This window comes from Theropithecus gelada, chromosome 18 (assembly GCF_003255815.1).
Source record: "Theropithecus gelada isolate Dixy chromosome 18, Tgel_1.0, whole genome shotgun sequence".
Taxonomy (NCBI): Eukaryota; Metazoa; Chordata; class Mammalia; order Primates; family Cercopithecidae; genus Theropithecus; species Theropithecus gelada.
Genome location: NC_037686.1, coordinates 71,569,369 through 71,591,337, shown reverse-complemented (window position 1 = coordinate 71,591,337; position 21,969 = coordinate 71,569,369). Strand labels below are relative to the sequence as shown.

The following is a 21,969-nucleotide window of genomic DNA, read 5'->3' as shown; positions in this document are numbered from 1 at the left end:
GCACACACATTCTTTCACAATTTACAGAAAGCGCTTCTCCTGGGTTTTCAGAAATATCGAAAGTACATATTTGTCCAGACAATTGTTTAGTTGGGAGCTGTGCTATGCATAATGTTGGTGATTCCTCAATTTTATATCTCCTCCTGCATTATTCTGTTTTTAATTCTTTGGCCTCCAGATTGTGATACCTTCCCTTCTCCATGGCTAAAAAGACACCGTGTCAGAAGCCAGAGTCATTTATGAGGATACGACGCTCACCTGCGAGTGTTCAATGCAATCCTCCCAGCTTTCTGGCTTGGTTAAGGGTACAAAATTATGGTTCTGATTGTGTTTATCTACTTAAAGCTTAAACATTTTTGCAGGATAGAACTACTGAGAATAACAATCCTCCCCCTTTATTTTTGCTTTTCTTAAAATCAGTGATTTATTTTTGGAAGTTTGTACCATCTCTGGTTGGATGGTTACGCCTTGTTTTTCTATTTCTTTGGAATAGCTATACCCACCCTTCTTCATTTCCTGTATGAATTATAAAAAACCCTCCAGAAACCTCAAGAGAAGATCCCAGTGTTCATTCTTACATGTGTCTCACCTTAAAATTGTTACATTTCATCATTTTGTTACCAAGTAGTTTATGACCCTTCCCAAAGTACATTCATGATTCAAAACCAGTGTGATTAAAACCCTTCACCATATTGTACTAGTAATACACGCATTCAGGGAGTTCTTCCATAATTGAAAACCTCCTTAAGTTATTCCAATAGATTTAAAATCAATAGAGAGTTACTTACTATATAAAACCTTTTAAACCTTTGTATCAGGAACTGCAAATATTTTTATTTCCATATAAACAATTTTAATATAAAGGGATATAAATCTATAAATATAGAAACCAAACCCAAAATATAAAATGTTGAAAGAATGACACATAATTAAGGGATGGAGCAAATGGTAAAAAATAACTGAGTAACAATGAAAAAAGAAACTTAGCAAATATTGGAGCAATAGATGATTCAAGAGTTGAATAATATTATCACTAACATTTATGTAATACTATATATCAACCACTGCTCTGAGCACTTTATAAAAAGTCATGCATCACTTAATCACGAGGGTGTGTTCTGACAAATGGGTCATTAGGCGATTTGTCATTGTGGGGTCAACACAGTGTCCTTACACAAACCTGGGCGGTGCGGCCTACACACACCAAGGCTGCAGGCGTGGCCCATGGCTCAGGGCTGCAGACATGCATGGCCTGAACTGAGTATTGCAGGCAATTGTAACACGATGGTAAGTATTATGCACCTAAACATACCTAAACATGGAAAAGGTGCAGTAAAAACCGTAGATAGGATTAAAAAACGGTGCACTGCATTGGGCGCGGACCATGAACGCGGCCTGTCAGACTGGGGGCTGCCCCGGGTGAGTCGTGCGTGAGGGTGTGGACACAGCTGTAGACTTTATAAACACTGCAATTAGGCTACGCTCAGCTCATTACATAAACTTGAGCTTACTGTAACATTTTTACTTTATAAACTTTTAAATTTAAAAACAGTTTTTGAATCTTGTAATAACACAGCTTAAAAGATAAACACATTGTAGAGCTGTTCAAAAATGTTTTCTTTCTTTATATCCTTATTCTATGGCCTTTTTTCTAGTTAATTTTTTTTTTTAAAGTTTTCAAACTTTTTGTTAAAAACTAAGACACAAACACGCATATTAGCCTTGGCCTACACAGGGTCAGGATCATCAGTGTCATGGCCTCTGCCTCCACATCTCGTCCCGCTGGGAGGTCTCCTGGGGCGATAACATGCATGGAGCTGTCCTCTCTTGTCATAACAAAGCCTTCTGCTGGACATTTCCTGGTGGACCTGCCTGAGGCTGTTTTCCGGTTACCTTTTAATATAGACATACATAAGTAGAAAGAACACTCTAAAATAACAATAAAAAGTATAGTAAATACATAAAGCAGAACAATGCTTTTTATTATGATTATCGAGCATCATGTACCGGACACAGCTGTGTGCTGGACTTTCACAGACCGGCAGTGCAGTCTGCTTGTGTACATCAGTGTCACCACACACACGTGAGTCATGTGTTGTGCTACATGCAGCCGTCCCAGCGTCACCGGGGATGGGGATTTTCCAGCTCCACTGTGATGCGATGGGCCCAGCGGGGGACGTGTGATCTGCTGTTGACTGTTCCGCTGTCACAAGGAACAGTGTGACTCCCTTCCACGCGCGTCACCTGCACAAGGAGTCTGTGGAGCTGGCACTGTCTTTATGCCCATTTCCCAGATGAGGGAAATGACAGAGCTCAAATCTGAATCCTGGCAATCTGACTTCAGCTTCATACCCCGAGCCTTGAATCCTTCCTAAGCAAGGTGAGGACTCAAATAAAGTAGAAGAGAGAAAAGAAAAGAAAGAGACAAAGGAAAAGATGCATCCATACAGTGACGTTTTTCAAACGGTGTGGTCATGACCCACTTCACATGGACAGCCCAGCCACACTCACGCAGGAACATCAACTGGGACTCACCCTTTCAATTTGCCACAAAGCTTGACACTTTCTACTCTATTTTCTTTCATTAAACACACACACACACACAGACACACACACACACGACTGGTTTAGAGCCGCTAAGCTGATCTCATGACCCACAAATGAATTGTGACCCACATTTTGAAAACTGCCACTTGGCCGGAAACCCTTAATTCTCTTTCATCACGAAGGTAACAGAACGAGGGTGCAGTTTCAGTTTAAAAGAGAGAGTGACATCTATACAAACCGCTTATTCTGAAGATGATAGATAAAAATTTCAGGATAAATTACTCTAGCTTTAAAGTCAATATGAAACAATGATAGGGATTAAAATTTCAATGGTAGTCTGAAAGATTTCTAACATGTTAACAAAATATTGCTGAAAATTTTGACATGGGAAACAAATAAACTACAACAAAAAACCCCGACAACTTAGAATTCATAATTATTTCTCACATTATTGCCAATAAAACTGTGAGCAACTTAATTTTTTTGATGTATCTGTATCACATTTAAGAATATTTCTAGCAATGGAGATAAAATATTTCACAGAGGAGTTTTTGCAAGAGGCAAAATAATCTCACATGATCTGCTTAGGAGGAAAATTATATTTAAAGATAGTTAGCATATTCCTCACATTCAGCTACATAATGTTACATAATGGAAGGATATAAATGCAAAGTAAAATACAATCTCAGCTGATGAATAGGGATAACAATTCCCCTAGGGCTACAAATTAAGTACACTGAGGCAAATAATATTTAAGCCAGTTGACAGTGGCATCCGATGAAATGGTTGATGATAGTAATAAAAATAAAGGTCACTTTCACAGCTCAGAGTGTATAAAGGTTCACTGTTAGAAGCAAGCCTTTTGGATTCAAAGATTTTTAAATGTGGCTGTAGGTCCGTGACAATTCAATGATGAATCCAAATTCAAATTTGACACTAAGGCTTAAGCCCAAGAATCAAACTCAAGATTCTAGTAACCCTTTGGGAGGCTGAGACGGGCGGACCACGAGGTCAGGAGATCGAGACCATCCTGGCTAACATGGTGAAACTCCGTCTCTACTAAAAAAAATACAAAAAACTAGCCGGACAAGGTGGCGGGCGCCTGTAGTCCCAGCTACTCGGGAGGCTGAGGCAGGAGAATGGCGTAAACCTGGGAGGCGGAGCTTGCAGTGAGCTGAGATCCGGCCACTGCACTCCAGCCTGGGCGACAGAGCGAGACTCCGTCTCAAAAAAAAATAAAAAATAAAAAAATAAAAAGATTCTAGTAACCACTGGGTTACAAACTCCTTGAACCCAGAATGATTTCAGAGATACAGTGCATTTGCTTCAAATTTTAATTTTGGGTTTATATGGAAATGTTCCAGGATACCATAGGGCAGATGAAAATTAAATGTAAATGCCTAGAATCTAGTCATTGTTGATAGCTGAATTCCAGCGATGGTTGCAAAGTATTTAGATCTTGGCTCCACAAAGCAAGTGCTCTGAACAGACTATCAATCGCAATAAGAATAATGCACTATGATTACAATGGAAACGAGATACAGTGTACGTTTAACAAATGGAAACACGCCGTCTACTTGGGCTGTTTATTCATCCCAGGACCACAACAACTACTGAAATTTCTGAGTTTCTAATTTAGAAAATCTTAAATAGGGAGAGAAAGGTTTGGACAAGCCTGGCTAACAGTTTTCAAAAACTCATTAGTCCTGTAAAATTTCAATTTATCCTCTCAAATTTGCAAGGCTTCCAGCGCATTTACCAATAATACCCTTTCTTTTCAAGTTATCCTCACCTCCATCTGCAGTTCCCCATATCATTGAACTGAACACGGGGATGTGACCGCAGGAAAAAAACCATTCAGCATTCCCCGTCAATAATTACTATTAGAAGAAAAGAAAGAGGAGAGGTGGAAAAGATTACAATTCCCTGGTGGACTGGCTTCCCTCTTCAGCCAGATTTCTGTGAAATTCAGAGAATATTTCTGCATTTACAACACAAATATCAGTTTATCAACAAATATTTATTGGACACTTGTTACGTGCAAGGCTTTGGGACTGACTCCACTAAGGTGAGAATGTACGTATGTTTCCCTTGTGATACACAGTTCACATAATCATGCAACTAACATGCAGGCCTGCGTCCAAAGCATCTCTTGGGTGTTAACACGACCCTGGCCCTTAGTGGTTGGCAGGGTGAGTCTCCCGCAGTGGGCCACGCCGCTCCTCTGATGAGGAAGCTGGAATATGTGGACAGCACGCACACAGACATAGACCAGGGAGTGGAGGGAACATCATCCGGAAGTGGGACCGTTCGCGACCACCTCACATGCTGCTTTCTGGAGCGAAAGGGGGCCCAGCAGCCCCTTCACCTCGCGGACAGGCCACTGGAGTGGCTTTGTCCTGCTGGTCCTGGCTCCAGTCCTGGGCCTGCCGGTGGCAATCTGCATCAGAGCTCAGAGTGTGATGGCTTCCCTCTACCCTCATTATCAAAGTTAACTCCCCCAAAGGCTCCAGCATCCCCTGCCCCGCTGGCGAGGCTGAGCCTCAGCCCTAACTTTGGGGTTGGGGTCCTGGAGTCTGTGGGGTGCTGTGCCCTGGCCCCGTGCCTCAGGCTGCCCCCCTCAGCTGGCTCCGCTGGAAGTCGCCTGGAGCCAGCCATGGACGGTGCGGAGCCCCCCGCCCGCTTCCCTCCCACACGCTGACCGGGTTGCTGGAGCAGTATCTCCGGACTGCGGATCTGGTCTCCTCGTTGCTCCGCTTACACATGGCCGATGACTCCCTTTAGGAGGGATGGGTGCCTGAAAAGAGCTGGGGGAGGCATTCTGGGCAGAGGGAGCCCCTCAGGAATGGATGGCATCAGGCTGGTGACCCTTTCAGAAGCCCAGCAAGGCAGCCCCCTGGGTTCCATTTTACAAACCCTGCATTTGAGATGCAGAGAGCACAGGCAACGGCCTGGGGTTAAAAGCTGTGCGAGTAAAAGCTAGAATCCAAAGAGAGGACTCTGATCACAGAGCCCAGGCTGCCTAGGATTAGCACGATGCCCACTAACCCACTTAGGCAGGAAGCAGCCTCGGGCAGCGTGGAGATGGCTGAACAGGTCCTGTTGGCCAGGCATTCGTGAGGCTGGCGGCACAGTGGCTCAGGGCAGGAGGCCAGAGGGCCCCGGGATGAGCCACTGCATGGCTGACGACTCTTCTCCATTGAATAGAATCAGGTGTTCTATTCAACGCCTTGTGTGTATCCTATGGGAACATATGTAGGTTCTCACCTTAGTGGAGCCAGCCCCAAAGCCTTGCACATAACAAGTGTCCAATAAATATTTGTTGATGAACTGATACGAGTGTTATAAATGCAGAAATATTCTTCAAACTTTACAGAAGTTTGGTTTCTGGGAAGCCAATTTGTCAGAAATTGTAATCGCTTCTAACTCTCCTCTTTTTCTTTTGATAGTGAGCCTTTCTGACTCACTTCTCAGTTGGGAGTTGCCCCAGGACACAGTGTGGGTCCAAGAAACCTAAGCAGAAGTCAGCTGAATGGGGTTTCCAGAAAAGCTTTCACTCTTTTGATCAAGGGATGGGGTTGGCTTCCAGGCCTGGTGCCCTCGGTTCTTCTTTCCTCTTTCTGAGGGAGCCTGAATGCAATGGCTGGGTCTGCAGCAGCCATCCTGTGGTCACATGGGGAGCAGTGTGAGAACAACCCACACACTAATGCCTGTGGGGGTGTCCATGAGGCACTGAGTCATCCCCAGCAACCCCCTAGCTCTGGACTTCGAGTTATGTGAGAAAAACAAACTCCGACTGAAGCTATGATACAGGGTTTCCATTATTTGTAGTCAAATGCAAACTTAACTGATAGAACAAGGACCTTGGGAAAAAAGGACATAAGGACACTGGGTGCCTTGGGCAGCACTGGAGACAAACTTCTACTTCATCACAGCACAGGGCCAGCTCCCTCTTGAAGCACTGTTCAAAGCTTCCTTAAAGTGGTCCCAAGACCCGAAGCAGCTGCACCAGCGCCTGGGATCCCGTCAGACTCACCTGGAGAACTGGAATCTGCATCTAACCGCATGGTCAGCGCCCTGTGCTGATGTAACAGCACCAAGTCCTGTGCAGACCAGCGGTTTAAACCCTGGCCCAGCTGATCAACACGTGGGCTCTGCCCTTGGACATTCTGACCCCATGAGCCTGCAGAGAGGCCGGCGGAGTTTCCTGCGGGAACCCTTCCCTCGAAGCTGCCAGGTGTACAACTAACTGTTAATTCTGGACCCAGCTCCGCAGCCCCATTCGGTCATCACAGCTGACTCGCCTCGCGCTTAGGAGGCTGACCCTCCAGACTCGACCCCCACGTGGAGCTGTTGGGGTGACCGCGCCACGGGCGAGTTTTGCTGTGATTCTGGGTCCCCCAAAAGGAAGGGCTCAGCAGTGGCCTGGGTGCCCCGTGCCTGCCTGCGGGGACAGCCTCCCGAGCCCGTGGACGTGGAACACAAGAGAGACGTTATTTAAAATACAAGCTGGCGCCGCGTGGGGCGGAACGGAAAAGATGTTGAGCCTCACGTGCCAAAATGACATCGGGGGGCTGGCGGCTCCGGGGCGGCTCAGAAGGGCGGGCCGAGGCAGGGACAGGGCGGCCGGCTCCCGGGGAGATCGCACCCCGCGGGGGGCGTCACAGCCACCGCTCGGGCCTCACGTGGACGCCCACATTTTGTTCCAAGATCCGAGTGCGACCGGGCAATGGGCGCGCCCGGGACCCGCAGCCCCGCAGCCTGGTGAGAAGCCCCGCGGGGCTCATGGGGGTGGCTGTGGCCGGAATTCTGGCGACCTGGAGCCAGCCTGGCCTTTGCAGCTGGGGAGGAGCCACCGCGCCGGCCAGGGACATGCCTGGGGGTGGCAGAGGCCTTCCCTGCGCAGGGCTCGCCCTGGGCCCCGAGGATGGGCCCCGAGGATGGGCCCCGCTCCCAGGGCTGGGTCTTCCCTCGCGGGCCGGGCTTCTCCCTGCCAGGGCTGGGTCTTCCCTCGCGGGCCGGGCTTCTCCCTCCCACGGCAGCGCCTCGGTCGATCGGGCTCTGCAGCCAGCGAGTGAGGACTCACCCCGGGCACGCCTGCGGGAACCATCCTGGCACCGACAGCCGAGGTCACAGGCTTTCCTGCCACGATGGCCGAGCCCCTGGGAGGGGAGGACCCGCCCTCCTCCGTGTCCGGGTGCTGGACGCCTCTGGAGCCCACGCGCCCTCCGCCCCCACGAGAGCCCTGGGGTCGGGGTCACTGAGGGCTGCGCGTGGGCCGCAGGGGCACATGCTTTTGGGGCTGGCGCAGGGCCCAGAGCTCTGCCCCAGAGTCCCGGTCCCCAGAAAGCCCGGGGAGGGGACTCAGGAGTGTCCGCTGACTTCCCGCTGCTCCGGGGCCTCCGGGGACACAAGGCCGCCGTGAGACTCAGGGACTTACCTAGAAGTGACTGTCAAAAGCGGACCGACACTTGCTAGCTCGCCGCGGGATCGGAACTGGGCCTCGAAGCCAGGCCCCGCGCAGGCCGCAGCACAGCGGGAGAAACGGCTGCCCACCCGCCCACCCCGCAGGCTCCTTCCTCTCACCTGTGGCTTCAGGAATCTCTTTGCGGGAATCCTGGCGTTCTGTGTTACCAGAGGACTTATTTTGCCACATCTGACATTTTGGAAATTATTTTAAGCATTTAGAAAGGCTTTTTCCCTGCGCAGGGCTCGTCCTGGGCCCCGAGGATGGGCCCCGAGGATGGGCTCCGAGGATTTTGTGTTTGGTTTCATGTTTCTAAACGAAGTTAACTCTAACTTAAAAATCAAAGGACTCACACCTGTGATCCTAGCACCAAATTTGCGAGGCTGAGTCAGGAGGATCACTTGAGGCCAGGAGTTTGAGACCAGCCTGAGCAACATAGTGAGACCCCATCTCGAAAATAAAAACAAAAATAAAAATAAATCAAAGGGCCTGAAAGATACCATCAATAATTCTTAGAAAAAGCCAGGGACCGGGCGTGGTGGCTCACGCCTGTAATCTCAGCACTTTGGGAGGCCGAGGCAGGTGGATCACCTGAGGTCGGGAGTTCGAGACCAGCCTGACCAACATGGAGAAACCCAGTCTCTACTTAAAAAAAAAAAAAAAAAAAAATTAGCAGGGTGTGGTGGCGCATGCCTGTAATCCCAGCTACTTGGGAGGCTGGGGCAGGAGAATCGCTTGAACTTGGGGGGGCAGAGGTTGCGGTAAGCTAAGATTGTGCCATTGCACTCCAGCCTGGGCAACAAGAGTGAAACTCTGTTTCAAAAAAGAAAGAAAAAAGAAAAAGCCTTGGAGGAAGTTGTTCCACTGGGGAAGGAGGCCTGTGGCTGGCGCCTCATCCTGAAAGGCCAAGTAACTGGTTATATTCGCATCGGTGAATTCAGTACTCCAGAAGCACCTCTGCAACAGGTGGCCTACTGCAGACGGAATTCCAACACATCAAGAGAAACGCTCCATCTCTCTAATTACAAAAGCATGGGAAATACGAGTAATAGCCAACATACAATTCTTTAAATGCTTGTGAAATAGCGGTATTTTTTTTTTTTTTTTTTTTCCTGAGATGGAGTCTCACCCTGTGACCCAGGCTGGAGGGCAGTGGTGTGATCTCGGCTCACTGCAACCTCTGCTTCCGAGTTCAAGCAATTCTCCTGCCTCAGCCTCCTGAGTAGCCGGGATTACAGGCACCCGCCACCATGCCCGGCTAATTTTTGTATTGAATATTTTCTAGTATAATAATAATAATTAAGCCAGCCTTGCAAACATATGTCAAACGTTTCATCTGTGTCTATGAAGTTTAGAAAAGCTAGGATTTTCTGATGTCAGGGAGTACACATTAATAAAATTATTAAGCTCAGCATTATCTTCTACTTAAAAAGTTTAACTTGTTATTCTGGACAAGCAGACATTTGCTGAGCTGAGCTAAGTGCACCTCTTCTTAGACAGTTGATTGTTACTTTAAATAGTCACTCTTTCTTGTCCGCACATCTTATAATAAAGTAGACATTTCTACTAAATATTATAATGAAGATTAACATAATTAAAAGTAGTTCTGAACAATTTTGCAAGATAAAGATTGGGAATTAAGAAGCTTTTTTGAAGTGAGTTTTTATCAAAAGGCAGGCAATGCCCCCTTTCTGCAAGACCTGATGCCCATGTTCTCTTTGTGGTTCCTTCAAAGATGAGCTATCTGGGTGTGGTGATGCTTTTTTCCCCCGTGGTTACAAATATTATTTCCACGCATTTATTACTTTTACGTGGCCTATAATTATTCGTTTAACACTCCCAGAGCCAGCTGAGTTAGATTCCACCAGCCACACACTGTGGGCAAATTGAGCTTCGACTTGGCCAATCCTGTACTATCTGTGGTTGCGATCAGATCGATCCTGGAGCAATAGGCATCGATCCCTAAGGCAGGCAGCAAACACGTGTGGTCTTTCTCACACACACACACACACACACACACACACTTTTCAGCTGGTGTACTGAAGCCCACGTATGGAGGGCACCACGTGCACTCGTGAATTTGCTGTGCACCCACCAGGACATGGTCTGAGTCCACGGACAATGGTTGGTTTGTGCCAAATTGAAACGCACGCCCAGGGAGGCCATGGAGACACGACCCCTTTTCAGGCCTTTGGAGAAAATCTTCAATCTGCCTTCAGTTAAATACTAAGTCTAGCCATGATTTTCAGTTTTTTGAAGACCACTGAGTATTTCTAAAACTGAGACTCTAATCCAGGCCAGTGGTAGGAAAAGGTTATTGGGTTCAGAGCTTGGTCTCAGGGACCATCCTTGAAAATAACCACTGTATTGTTGTAATTTAAAACTTGGTCTACAGCTACTCTTCAGCAGATGGTGATGGAGGTGGTAGTGTCAAGGTTAAAACATAAATTGAAAGAACAGAGTAACTAAGTCATGAGGTAACTTCTCAGTGAGAGACAGCAACGCACACGTGAATAAATACACAGGGTCTTTAGGCAAGGAATTAGCTCCGAGTGAGTGAGGTGGGGGATTCATTAACTTCAACAACAGGTTAGATTTTATTTTCAGATCCTATAACATGTTCTGAGATGAGAATATATATATTTAGAGTTTTGCTTGGGAAAAACTAATTACTTACAAATATTTATTAATGAAAGTTCATTTGCCCAAATTACCTACAGCCCCTAATTAAAATCTGAGGTTTATGCACTCTATTTCTCAATAATAAAGAAAGATCTAGTAGTTTCTTGGGTGAAATTATAGGCTGATTATTCAACTTACTACTCAGCATGTGTCTATAATGTCCAATAATAACTGCATTGTTTATCTTTGAGATAATATGCTTTAACAGTACCCACCTCTTGAATTACCAGTAGGATTTTTAAGAATCCCAAATATAAAGTGTCTGGGTTGCAAAATTTTTCTTGATGGTTCCATACCTAACATTTCAAGTAGGCTGAAGCTGTGCAGTTCTGCAGACCTGCCAGCTGTATTTCTTGGTGGTATGTGATGCTCTGTTACTAAAAATCACCAAGAAAAACAAACAAGGGTGAGAGGCTTATGTGCAAAATCTTCCTTAAACGATCTCAGTGTGTGGGGAAGTCTTTCTGCACTTTTTAATTGTGTATTCATAAGACTGTCACCATTTGACATGGAAAATGTTTTTCTAGGCCTGCTCGTTCTGCTGCAGCAGCAGCGTGAGGGTGGGCGGGCATGTTTTTTTCTGGGTAAATTAAGGTCACAACGGGAGCTGTTCTTAAACCGTCCTTGATACGGCAAAGAGAAAAAAAATCAAACAGAAACATTTTGCATTATACATATAATTAAAAGATCTTGTGAGTTATAAAAATGATTTTGTCATTTAGATATTTTTATCCCTATTTGTAAAAAGGTATTGGTATTAAAATTCAGATGTCCTTTAAGTTAAGCTAGAAAGAACGAAATGGAAATCAGTCACACCTAAAATAACCACGAGGAATGAAGGAAATAATTTACACTTTTCTGTAAAAATTCTAGTTTATAGATCATTCTGTAATTTAAAATATGTGCATCATACCAACATAGAAAGTATTACCCATTTCCCATGTTCACAAATAATCACATTTGGAACAACTGTAATCAGACATTTATTTCCACGTTTGAATCATATACAGTGAGCGATTCATACCAATATGAACAAGTCCTTGCATCTTTCGCTGCAGGGCATGGCCTATGCACCATTTGTTTTCCATTTACTGATGTAAAGAACTTTGGACAGAACAGAACACAAACGTAATCTGACACCGTGACATCTCTTCTTCCTCTTGTCTCGCTGGCTTTCTGATTTTCCCACAGGGTTATCCAAGCTCCCCGAAAGGCAAGTATTCGCTAGGAATGGTCTGTCCAAATGACAATCTATGATACTTCCAACGAAAACAGGCCAAAGATGCAGACCGTGGTAGAAATCAGGACAGTAACACCAATGTTCATAGTTTAGGCTCTCTGATATTCTACTAAGGAATAACAAGAAAAAAAAAAAAACACATTGTTTTCAATTGCATACTCTTTTGAATATATAATGCTGTAATGAGGGGCTGTGTGTGTACTTGTGTGCAGGACTCATGGAAAAATCAAATATGTTTCTAACGTCCCTTATCTAACAGAATATGCAGTACGCATCAGTTCACAGCTTGATTTTATTTTACCAAGTATAGTTGCATTTTTAACATCAATAAGTTCAATGGCTTTTTCATTTAAAAAAAGATACAAATACATTTTTCATGATCCAAAAATGATTCTGTGTAGTAGTTTCTTTAGCAAAGTTACTTGTAATTGATTTTTCATATCTATGGGAGAATATTTTTAGGTAATAACTCATATTTTCTCTCTATATAATAAATACCATCAATTTTTTTCATGATTACTTTTGGGTAAAGAGAAAGATGTACATTAGTGGTAGTTCTTAAAAAAAAAACATGGAAGTTTGAAAAGAACTGAAAAGGATTTGAATATCGTCAAATTCTACCCTCTTCCTACAGATAGGAAAGCAGCTTTTACATGGCACAGAGTGAGAACCTTCTCCACGCCAGGCCCCCTCCCCGGGCCCCAGCGTGGATTGTACCAGCCAGGACAATGCAGAGAGGACAAGGTCACGCCCCAAGCCTCGCTTGGTACAGAAATGCTGAAAAGAGAATGGCCAAAAAAAAAAAAAAAAAAAAAGCCTCTATTGTCATTTCATTTTAAAGTTTTCACTTCATAAAGAACACTGAGAATTCATGCCCAATATTTCCTTCTTACATGAAAAAGGGGAATGTCACTTCCTTCCCAAGTTATATAGAATATTTTGTAGATCAAGTTTTAACACAGCTAAAAAGCAGCAAACAGGTCTGCCAGGATAAACGTTTCATGTCCTCTTTTTTTTCAGTGAAGCACTGTGTCGTAAGAAACTTTCAAAGGAATAAACAGGTACTGTCTGCCTGTCTCAGTAATTAGCAAACGAGCACAAGGTGGTAACACAGAGGCCTGAACACGGGGCCCTCAGGTTGGCAGTGAGCTGGCGGGTGACAAGCTGGGCGAGAATGAAACACGTGCAGCACCGTCTCCGGCTTCACGCGTGCACCAGAAGAGGGACGAGAGGTTTGGGCGTCTGCGGCGTCACAAACCACCACAGTGAATACAGTGATTTGAAACTGGTTGGGCTGGAAACATGCCTGCAGCCTAGTGATAAAGAAATGGCCCTGATGTTCACCGGGGCTTCGTAAAACACAAGATGGGGACCGGGCAGTGCCTGCCAAAGGCAGAGGAAAAGCAGGTAGGGGCTCCCATGCCTCCAAGCTTCCACGGGGCCAAAATTAAACAGCAAGAGCTGGAAGACAATTGCTTTTTAGCCCTTTAGCAGTACTTATTAATTAGCTTAAATGTTAATGTTTCCTGTAATGAACTTAGAAATGTATTTAAATAATTTTTAGGGATTGTTGGCATTTATGATTCTTTGATACACAGTTTACATCACCATAGTTGGCATCAGAAAGCAGTAAACACCCAGGCTTGCCAAGCCTAACATCTCTGACCTTACCTCTGGAAATATTTTTAAAATACAAGAAGTAAATCCCTTTTCTCCTGCATTTTAGTTTATGTTAATTACTTTAGATGGCTGTACATTTTTTTGCTAATTCCTTACTTTAAAAAAATTGAATTTACGATCTCATTTAGTCAGTTTACATTTTATACTTTCTATTCTAACATTGAAATCAACATGGTTTGATTTCTAAGGCTTACGATATCTGCTGGAAGGTTGGCCTGGATTGGTTAGTTTAGTGGTTAGTACCTTTATCATTCGTTAAAAGCCACCTGGTACTTCCCAGGTAAAAATCACTGTAGCTTTTAGGTTGTCAGTAGTTATTCTTTTTAAAAATAAAAATAATAAAAAAAGAAGAAATTGATTACATATCTTGAAATCCAGGAGCTATAAAATCATTCTTATTAAATGTCATCAGTGAGGTAAAGCTGATTTTAAATTAAGGACATTCTCCATCTGGAATTAAGCTGTGTGGAGCCACCATCCATGAACTCACAAAGCTGCTGCTGCTGCCACACTGTGGGCACCGCCCCACCCACTCCTATCCTGTCCTGTGATTAGATGCACATCTATGTGTTCAAGCAACCTGAAAAGCTGGCATTTTCACTTCATGCTGATGACAGGAAGGCAATTCTGAGCGGTCATTTTTGGGCACTGCGGAGTCTCTGATATGCAGGAATTTTCTACCACATCTTCTTCCATCATAGATGTAAAAAGAACCCACAACTAGGAGGCTGAATTTTTATTTTGGAAAAAAGCACAAAGTAAAAATTTCAAGACCAATCAAGATGCACCGAGACGCTGCTTAAATCTAAGCTGCCAACCTGTGTTGACGTTCCTGGTGGAAATACCACGGACACACACCCACCACAAATGACCTCCTCAAATTCCACTTTCTCCATTAGGGAAATCAAGGAACGCAACTCAGAAGTAACATTACATCCTGCATTTTATTCAATTCCATGTGACAAAAATAGTAACCTAGACTAAGACATCCATTTCAATCAGTAGATGTGTCAAGCCACAAGATTTAATAATAAAAAATATTGGGTCTAGGTAACAATCCCCAGCTGCTCAGAGAGGCCCCAGCCCCGCATGGCATTACAGTATAAAAATAGCGTCTCTCTTGACCATGCAGAGGGATGGCCTAGCCCTGCACACAGGAGGGTCAGTCTCACTGTACCTTCATGAGCCATCTTATTTACAACACTTTACATTTCTCTTTAGTTATATACACATCCATTTGGGAGAAGAGAGGACACTATGTGGTACCAAATACTAACCAAAAAACAAACGAACAAAAAACCACACACACACACCAGAAAGGACACCGATAAATAGTGAAAACATTCAACTGCTGAAACACAGCGACCTCAAGCCACCTCAGTGTTCTCTGCCTAATGCTTGAGACACCCCGAGCCCTCATCCCGTGAGAAGAGGGGGCACGGTGGGGCCAAGTTACATCTCATCACCGTGGAAAACAGAGCTGTAGAGTTCAGTGTTCATTTCCAATAGAAATAAACAGCTAATGAGTCTTTGATACTCTTTTTGTTCAGTGACACGCTGGCACACACAGCCCATCCTCTCACAGTGATTGTTGTTGCTGCTGTGGTTGTCAGGAGAAGATCGTTTTATTTTTCTGTCTCAACCGAGAACACTTCACTGTCCGGGCATGCAACTCCTCGCACTGTTACCCAGCTGACAGAGCATCTCTTGAACAATTTTGTTGTTGGAAGTTCACAGTGTCAGACGCCAGCACGCTTGCAACGCACGAAAATGAGGTAGTTCACACGACGCCGTGTTTGCGCTGCCTCGGCCGCCCCTGCCTCCCGGCTGGATGCAGCTCAGCCATCAGCGCCAGACTGTGTTCTGAAAAATCAGAGGACACTGTGCTTTGCTTTCATCTGAGAAGATAATAAATAAATCAGGAACTCGGAAAATTTCAAAGTCACGACTGATTGTACTGCCTGATACTTGCCACTTCTCTTGGGTTTACTGTCCACGTGACCAGTGCCACCAGGCAGCCACAGTCTTGTCTGTGGGTGAGAGAGAGACAGACAGACCCGCTTACGGGAAAATGAGACCTGCAAAAGGTTCTCCTAGTTCCTTCCCAGCGTGTACTGACGTCACAGTCCTAGGAGGAATTCACCAAGGTTTCATTAGGGGGTGGTCACAGTTTTTAAATGGGCTTTGTGTTTGTAGAAAAGTTAAATAAATCATTTTAACTCAAGAAACGGCAGGCCCTATTTTCTGAGGAGCTGACAAGTCTTGGTGGCTTCTCTTTTTAAGTGGCATAGATTTCTAATATTGTTTGACCATAAGACAAAACAAGAAACTGTAACAGTTTTCCCATTTTCCTTAAATTGAAGTACTATTTATAAAATACTTTACATCTTTTTAAATTTTCAAATTATAGACAAACCTCCCTAATACAAAATACTAAAAGTGCAATAGTATAAATTAAGAGTTTGCAACCACATTATACAAACATTACCTTTTTATTGTACAGCTTTGATAATGTGAAATATTTTCTCACAACTGTTTATAATGTTATGAGTCATTTACGGTGATGTTTGTCTGTAACTCATTCCCCAGTCATTGGGCTACAGATCACACTAGAAAACAACAGTCCACATAGCAGCTACAAACATTTAAATTAAAAAAAACAAAACAAACAAACAAAAAAAACAAAAAAAGGCTTATTACTGACAGGTACTCGCACATGAAAAGCATGCTATCTTTCCCAACAGAACTTCACAATTTTGCCTGCATTGAAATAATCCACTTATTTATAGTAAAACAAATCTTGCTTAAAAAAAAAAAAATCACATAGCCAGATGTATTCTGCAGTACAAAAGCTTCGTTTAAGGTCGGGGCTATTATATTGTCTGTTACCCGCATAATCTTAACATTATAAATACTACAGACGAAGATAGTGTCATGATACACAGCATTGGGAGTACTAAACCACGTCTTTAACATGAAGAGTTCTAAAAAAACATCGTTCAAGTGTCTAACTAATTCAAACGAAACCATCAAATGAGTTTCACTAGAATACCGCGGGGGACCCCTTTCTCCCTCGTAGAGATTATTGGGTTTCAGGAGAAAGGAAGTGGACATGGTCTGAGCTCTTTCTGTTCCTAAGGCGGTTTTCCAAGCACTTTTTTTTGACGGAAACTTATGTAAAAGGTTGCAGAGTTCTCAAGAACAGTCAGGCTTGCTGTTGAAGGGGGCGCCATGCAGCACTTACAAGACCACCTCTCAGCAGTCGCACAAAGTGTTTTCTGCTATGGGTGAAAGTGTAATGAGAACCGAGGCAAGGAAGGTCAGAGGCCTGGCGCTCCAACTTCAAAACGTGGGCCTGGGCAGGGCAGATGAGCGAGTCACTGGCTAGTTGATACCAATCTCCTTGTTGTCCTCGATAAACCGTGTGAATGGGCGGCTGGCTGCTGTTTCTGAGCTTGCTTTGTCCAAGCTGACGATGGGTGGGCTACTGCCGGTACGCGCTTTGTCCATCCCACTGGCCATGGTGCCCAGAGGCGGGAGGGCGCTGCCCCCGAGACTCACGGGGAGCTGGGGAATGCCTCCGTTCTGGATGACGGAGATCTCGTTGTTCTTCATGGCGAGCCCGTTCGTGATGGCTGCAGCATACTGGTTCCAAAAACTGGGGTCCACGTTCATTGCCCGAGCCGCCAGGTCCTTCTGGAACATTTCAGAGAACTTCAGGGCATCACCCCCTAGGAGAGCCATGGGGTTCTCCACAGACAGGCGGCGGCCGCGTCTCGCGGGGGCGTTATTCCACATGTGTGTCCCCATGTGCACCTGCGCGAGACACGGAGACAGCCCACGAGTAAGCGCCCAGACACGGAGGCAGAGCTGCTCCGCGTTCACTGCGGCAGACAGAGGTCTACCCCGCTCCCAAGCGCGACTTAGGGACAACAAAACACAGGTGGACTTTTCCGGACACTTCATATTTCTACATGCAAACATCTTGTTTTATTGAACATAATAAGCAAAACCAACAAATATAAATTTATGAATGCGGTCTTTCAGTAGACAAACTTTAATTTTCTCCTAAGGTGTAAAGCCCACATGGCCACCCAGAGAACGTTCTGGAGCTCGAAGGGTCCGGGTCTTGCCCCTTCACTTGCCCAAGCCCTGGCTCCCTTCATGGCCTCCACCGTCCCCCACTTTGCATCCTCTGCCGCTGGGACTGTCTGACTGTGCCTCTCTTCTCTTGCTTTCTCTCAAACGAGAAAACATTAATTCTAGAACATCCCAGGGCCACCTGCAGCCAGCAGGCCCTTGGGGCAGTTCTTATCCAGCCCACACACGCCGGGTAGAAACCACAGGCATCGATCTTTGGGCTGTCTGAAGAGGCTGCCGGAACCCAGACAGGCTGGCTTTGCAAACGAGGACTTCACAGAGGACAGAAAGCAGCCATCAGCCAAGACGGTACAAGGCACGGGCCTGAGCCACCCAGTACTCGTCACACACCCTCTCTACCACTGCTGCTGCGATCTCAGCACAGCGCTGGCTCCTCTGCCCCACTCCAGGAGTTTCTCACCCTCCTGTGGGCCCTCTTGGCAGCCACAAGGACAGAACGACAGGGCCTGTTGAGTGACCTCGCCTTGGTATTGCTTGTATTACATGTGAGGTTTAAAACCAAGTTTATTTTCAATCAGATTCAAGAGGGCTTCAGGCCCTAGACCTGTCCCCCAAGTTGCAAAGTGAGTGTTCTCACCCCTAACCAATGCCTAACCTGGCTGAAGCCATCAGAGGCCCAGCTGCATGTGTCCCTGGGGAGAGGCCCAGGCTCCTGTTCCTCCTGCAGCCGATTAACAGCATGTAGCCTAAGTGTGTGTGCACAGGGACACACACACATGCCAGACACCACACACACATGCCCATCTGGACACGCACATTATACACGTATGGATACATTATACACCCACACATGGGGCACCTACACATGCATACTCATACACAACCCATACCCACACGCATGCACATAAGTACACCGCTCACCCACACGCACACCCGACACACACACATCACACCCTACAACACACACACCACGCACATGCATGCAAACACACCCACACCCACACGTGTGGCATCTCGTCCCCCTGGCCAGAACAGGAGCAGGACCTCGGTCGCTGTGTCCGCGGCAGGTGATGGAGGAAGCCACGGCGGCTCGGCGCACCGCAGCCGGGGCTGGAGCCTGCCATGCTCTTACCTTGAGGTTGCCCTTGGTGGTGAAGGCCCGGCCGCAGATGGTGCAACCGAACGGCTTCTCGCCGGTGTGCGTGCGCTCGTGGATCTGCAGGGCACTGGCCGAGGAGAAGGTCTTCCCGCACGACTGGCAGTTGTGCTGCTTGGGCGTCCGGCGCGGCGGGGGGGCCAGCATGGGCGTCAGGCCCGGGCCCATCACTGTCTGAGGCCCGGCGGGGACCTGGACGCCCGCGGGCAGCGGGGGACCCTCGCCCAGCGCCATGGCCTTGCCGTGACCGTTCACTTCCACTTTGATCATGGTGGGTGCGGCGCTGGAGATCAGGCTAGGAGTGCTTTGGCTGGGACCTAGAGCAAAGTTGGGGTCAAATAACTGAGAAGGCAGCTCTTTCAATCTGTGCGTCAGTAAGTGCTGTTTTAAATTACCCATAGTGGAGCACCCTCGCCTGCAGAGCGCGCAGACGAACGGCCGCTCCTTAGTATGGCTGCGGTAGTGGATTTCCAACGCGCTCTTGCAAGCAAAAGGCTTGCCACAGACACCACACACAGTGCTGGGACACTTACCCCGCTCCCTGTTCAGGAACAGCAGGCTGAAGGGCGCCTCCTCCTTGATGCCCGCGCGGCCGGGGGCGCCTCCACTGCCTGGGGCGGGGGCCGGGCTGTCGGGCCTCTCGGTCTTGAGCGGGATCTCCTGGGGCTCCTCCGGGGCGCCCAGGCCCGGGGACTTGGAGCGGAAGCTCTCGCCGTTGCTGGGGGCCGGCGACAGGGCCTGCGAGGACGAGGACTCGGACAGGGCGGGGCTACCCGCGCTGCGGCTCTCCAGGTCGCCCACGGCCGACGAGGAGTCGTTGCTCAGGCGGTCACTCTCTCCGGACCCGTTATCCACGGACTTGAGGCTGGTCAGCTGCTGGCAGCTCATGACCGAGTCGATCATCTTCATCTGGTTCTCCAGGGCGGCGATGCTGGAGATGACCGAGGGCGGGGAGGGCGGGCAGGACCCCGCGTAGGACAGGAGCGGCTTGGCCGGGTCGCTGGCCGCGTCCTTCAGCTCGGCGTCGTCTTCCATGGAGTTCTCGTCCATGTCGTCGTCGTAGCTGCTCAGAATCTCCGCGTTCTTGTCGTCGTAGGCCAGCTCGGAGTCCATGGCATCCTGGAAGCCCTCGGGCAGCGGCGTGTTGGGGATCTGGCCGCCCATGTGCATGCGAATGTGCTGCTGCAGGACCACGGCGTTGGTGAACTTCTTCTGGCAGATGGGGCAGGAGTGCTGAACGCGCAGGGGCGGCTTGGCGCGGTGCACCCCGAAGTGCGTCTTGAGGTTGCCCTTGGTCGTGAAGGCGCGGCCGCAGATCTTGCACTTGAACGGCCGCTCCCCCGTGTGCGTCCGGTAGTGCATCTTCAGCGCGCTCTGGCAGCTCAGCACCCGGTGGCAGATGACGCACTGGTTCGGGTCCGTCATCTTCTTGTCGATGTTCTCCACCAGCTGCTGCAGCTTCGAGGTTTCCGACGTTGGCATCGAGTCCAGCAGCCCGCCGAACGGAAACTGGGCCTTGAACTGCTCGGAGACGGCGGGCAGCCCGGGGCTGCCGAGGCTCGTGGGAGCGCCATCCACCGATGTTGGCGCGGTGCTGGCCTGCGCGCCCACGGGAGTGTCCCCGGCCCTGACATTGGTGCAAGGCAAGCTGACGGACTCGGCTTTAGTCAGGGGCGGCCCGCCGAGGAGTGGCTGTGGGGACTCGGCGGTGGCTGACACGCCGGACTCGGGGTGGTTGAGGCCTGGGGACAAGGAGGCGCACTCGCTGGAGGCGGGCGAGGGCCTCTGCGGGGAGCGGCTGGCGGGGGTGGCGCTGGGGGAGTCGGCGTAGCCGTGCGCTCCAGGGACAGTGGGCGGCAGTTGCAGCCCCACGGACGTGGGCACGGTGGGCAGCACGGGCTTGCTGTCCAGCCAGGTGGTCACGGGCTTCTCCGGGGGCAACGACATGCCGTAGGGAATGCCCGAGCAAGTGGGCACATTGTCCAGGTACTCGGGGACCGGGTAGGGGTTCATCTGGATGTGGGGGTACTTCTCCTTGTGCCTCTGGAAGTGCACCTTCAGGTTGCCTTTGGTGGAGAAGCGGTTCCCGCAGATGTTGCACTTGAAGGGCCGCTCGCCCGTGTGCGAGCGCAGGTGGATCTGGAGCGCGCTGTCACTGCCGAAGACCTTGGCGCAGAAGCGGCATTTGTGCTTGAAAAACGGGTCCTCGGCACTGGCCTTGGGCTCGAACACTGACACATTGGGCGGCTTGCCCTTGCGGTGCTTCATGAGCGCGGACAGCGGGTCCAGGGCGTTGGCCGTGGCCGCGATGCTGACCAGCGGGTTGGGGAAGATGACGCCGCTGGCAGAGGTCTGAGGTAGAAGCGGGCTTGGCAGGCCGGGCGCCGCGCCCAGCAGGGACCCCGGGCCCAGGGCAGGCGGCGTGGACGCGCTCTGTGGCTGCGATGAGGCCGCACTCTGCGGCGCTGGGGCGGGGGCGGCAGGGGCCGGGGCAGCGCTGGGGGCGGCGGGCGCGCTGGGCTCCGCAGTGCCACCGGGGGTGCTGGCGCCAGACTCGGGCCGGGACAGGGGCTGCGAGCCTTCGAAGGCAGCCGGGGCGGCGGGGCCCGAGCCCGCGGGGGCGGCGGCAGGGGCCCCAGCCGACAGAGGGAGCGCCGCCAGCCCGGGCAGCTGGCTGGGGGCCGGGCCCGGTGCGCTCGGGGCGGCCGCAGGACTGAGCGAGGGCCGCGGAGGCGGGCGCTGCATGAGGGCCACCTGGCTGCGGATCTGCTCGATGAGCTGTAGCTGGTGGATCTGCTGCTGCTGCAGGGCCATGAGCTGCTCCAGGATCAGAGGCACGGCGGCAGCAGCCACGCCGCCACCTGTGCCCGAGCCGCCCGCTGCGCGCGCGCCCTGCGAGAACTGCGCCACGGCCACCTTGGTGCTCAGCAGCGCCTCCAGGGTCACGTTGGTGCTGGGCGCGCCGTAGGCGGGCGTGGGGGGTGCAGGGGCCGCGGGCGGGGGCCGGGGCACGCGAGTGTCCCCCGCGGGTTCCGCGTCCATGGGCTCGGCCTCCTTCTCCGCAGGCCTGGCCTCGCCCTCCGCGCCCTCGGCGCC

General features: G+C 49.0%; 1 protein-coding gene across 1 annotated transcript in view; it reads right to left on the bottom strand.

Annotated features, from left to right (window-relative positions):
• Positions 1–15,328: 15,328 nt before the first annotated feature.
• The window catches only part of SALL3 (spalt like transcription factor 3), a 19,041-nt gene continuing 12,400 nt past the window's right edge, over positions 15,329–21,969 (bottom strand). The window contains exons 2-3 of the mRNA XM_025365420.1: positions 18,850–21,969; positions 15,329–17,432 (exon numbers count right to left, since the gene is read on the bottom strand). The exon at positions 18,850–21,969 is cut by the window's right edge and continues 263 nt beyond it. Of these exons, the coding sequence (XP_025221205.1) occupies positions 17,001–17,432; positions 18,850–21,969 (3,552 nt within the window). The 3' untranslated portion in view covers positions 15,329–17,000. The remainder of the gene's footprint in view (positions 17,433–18,849) is intronic.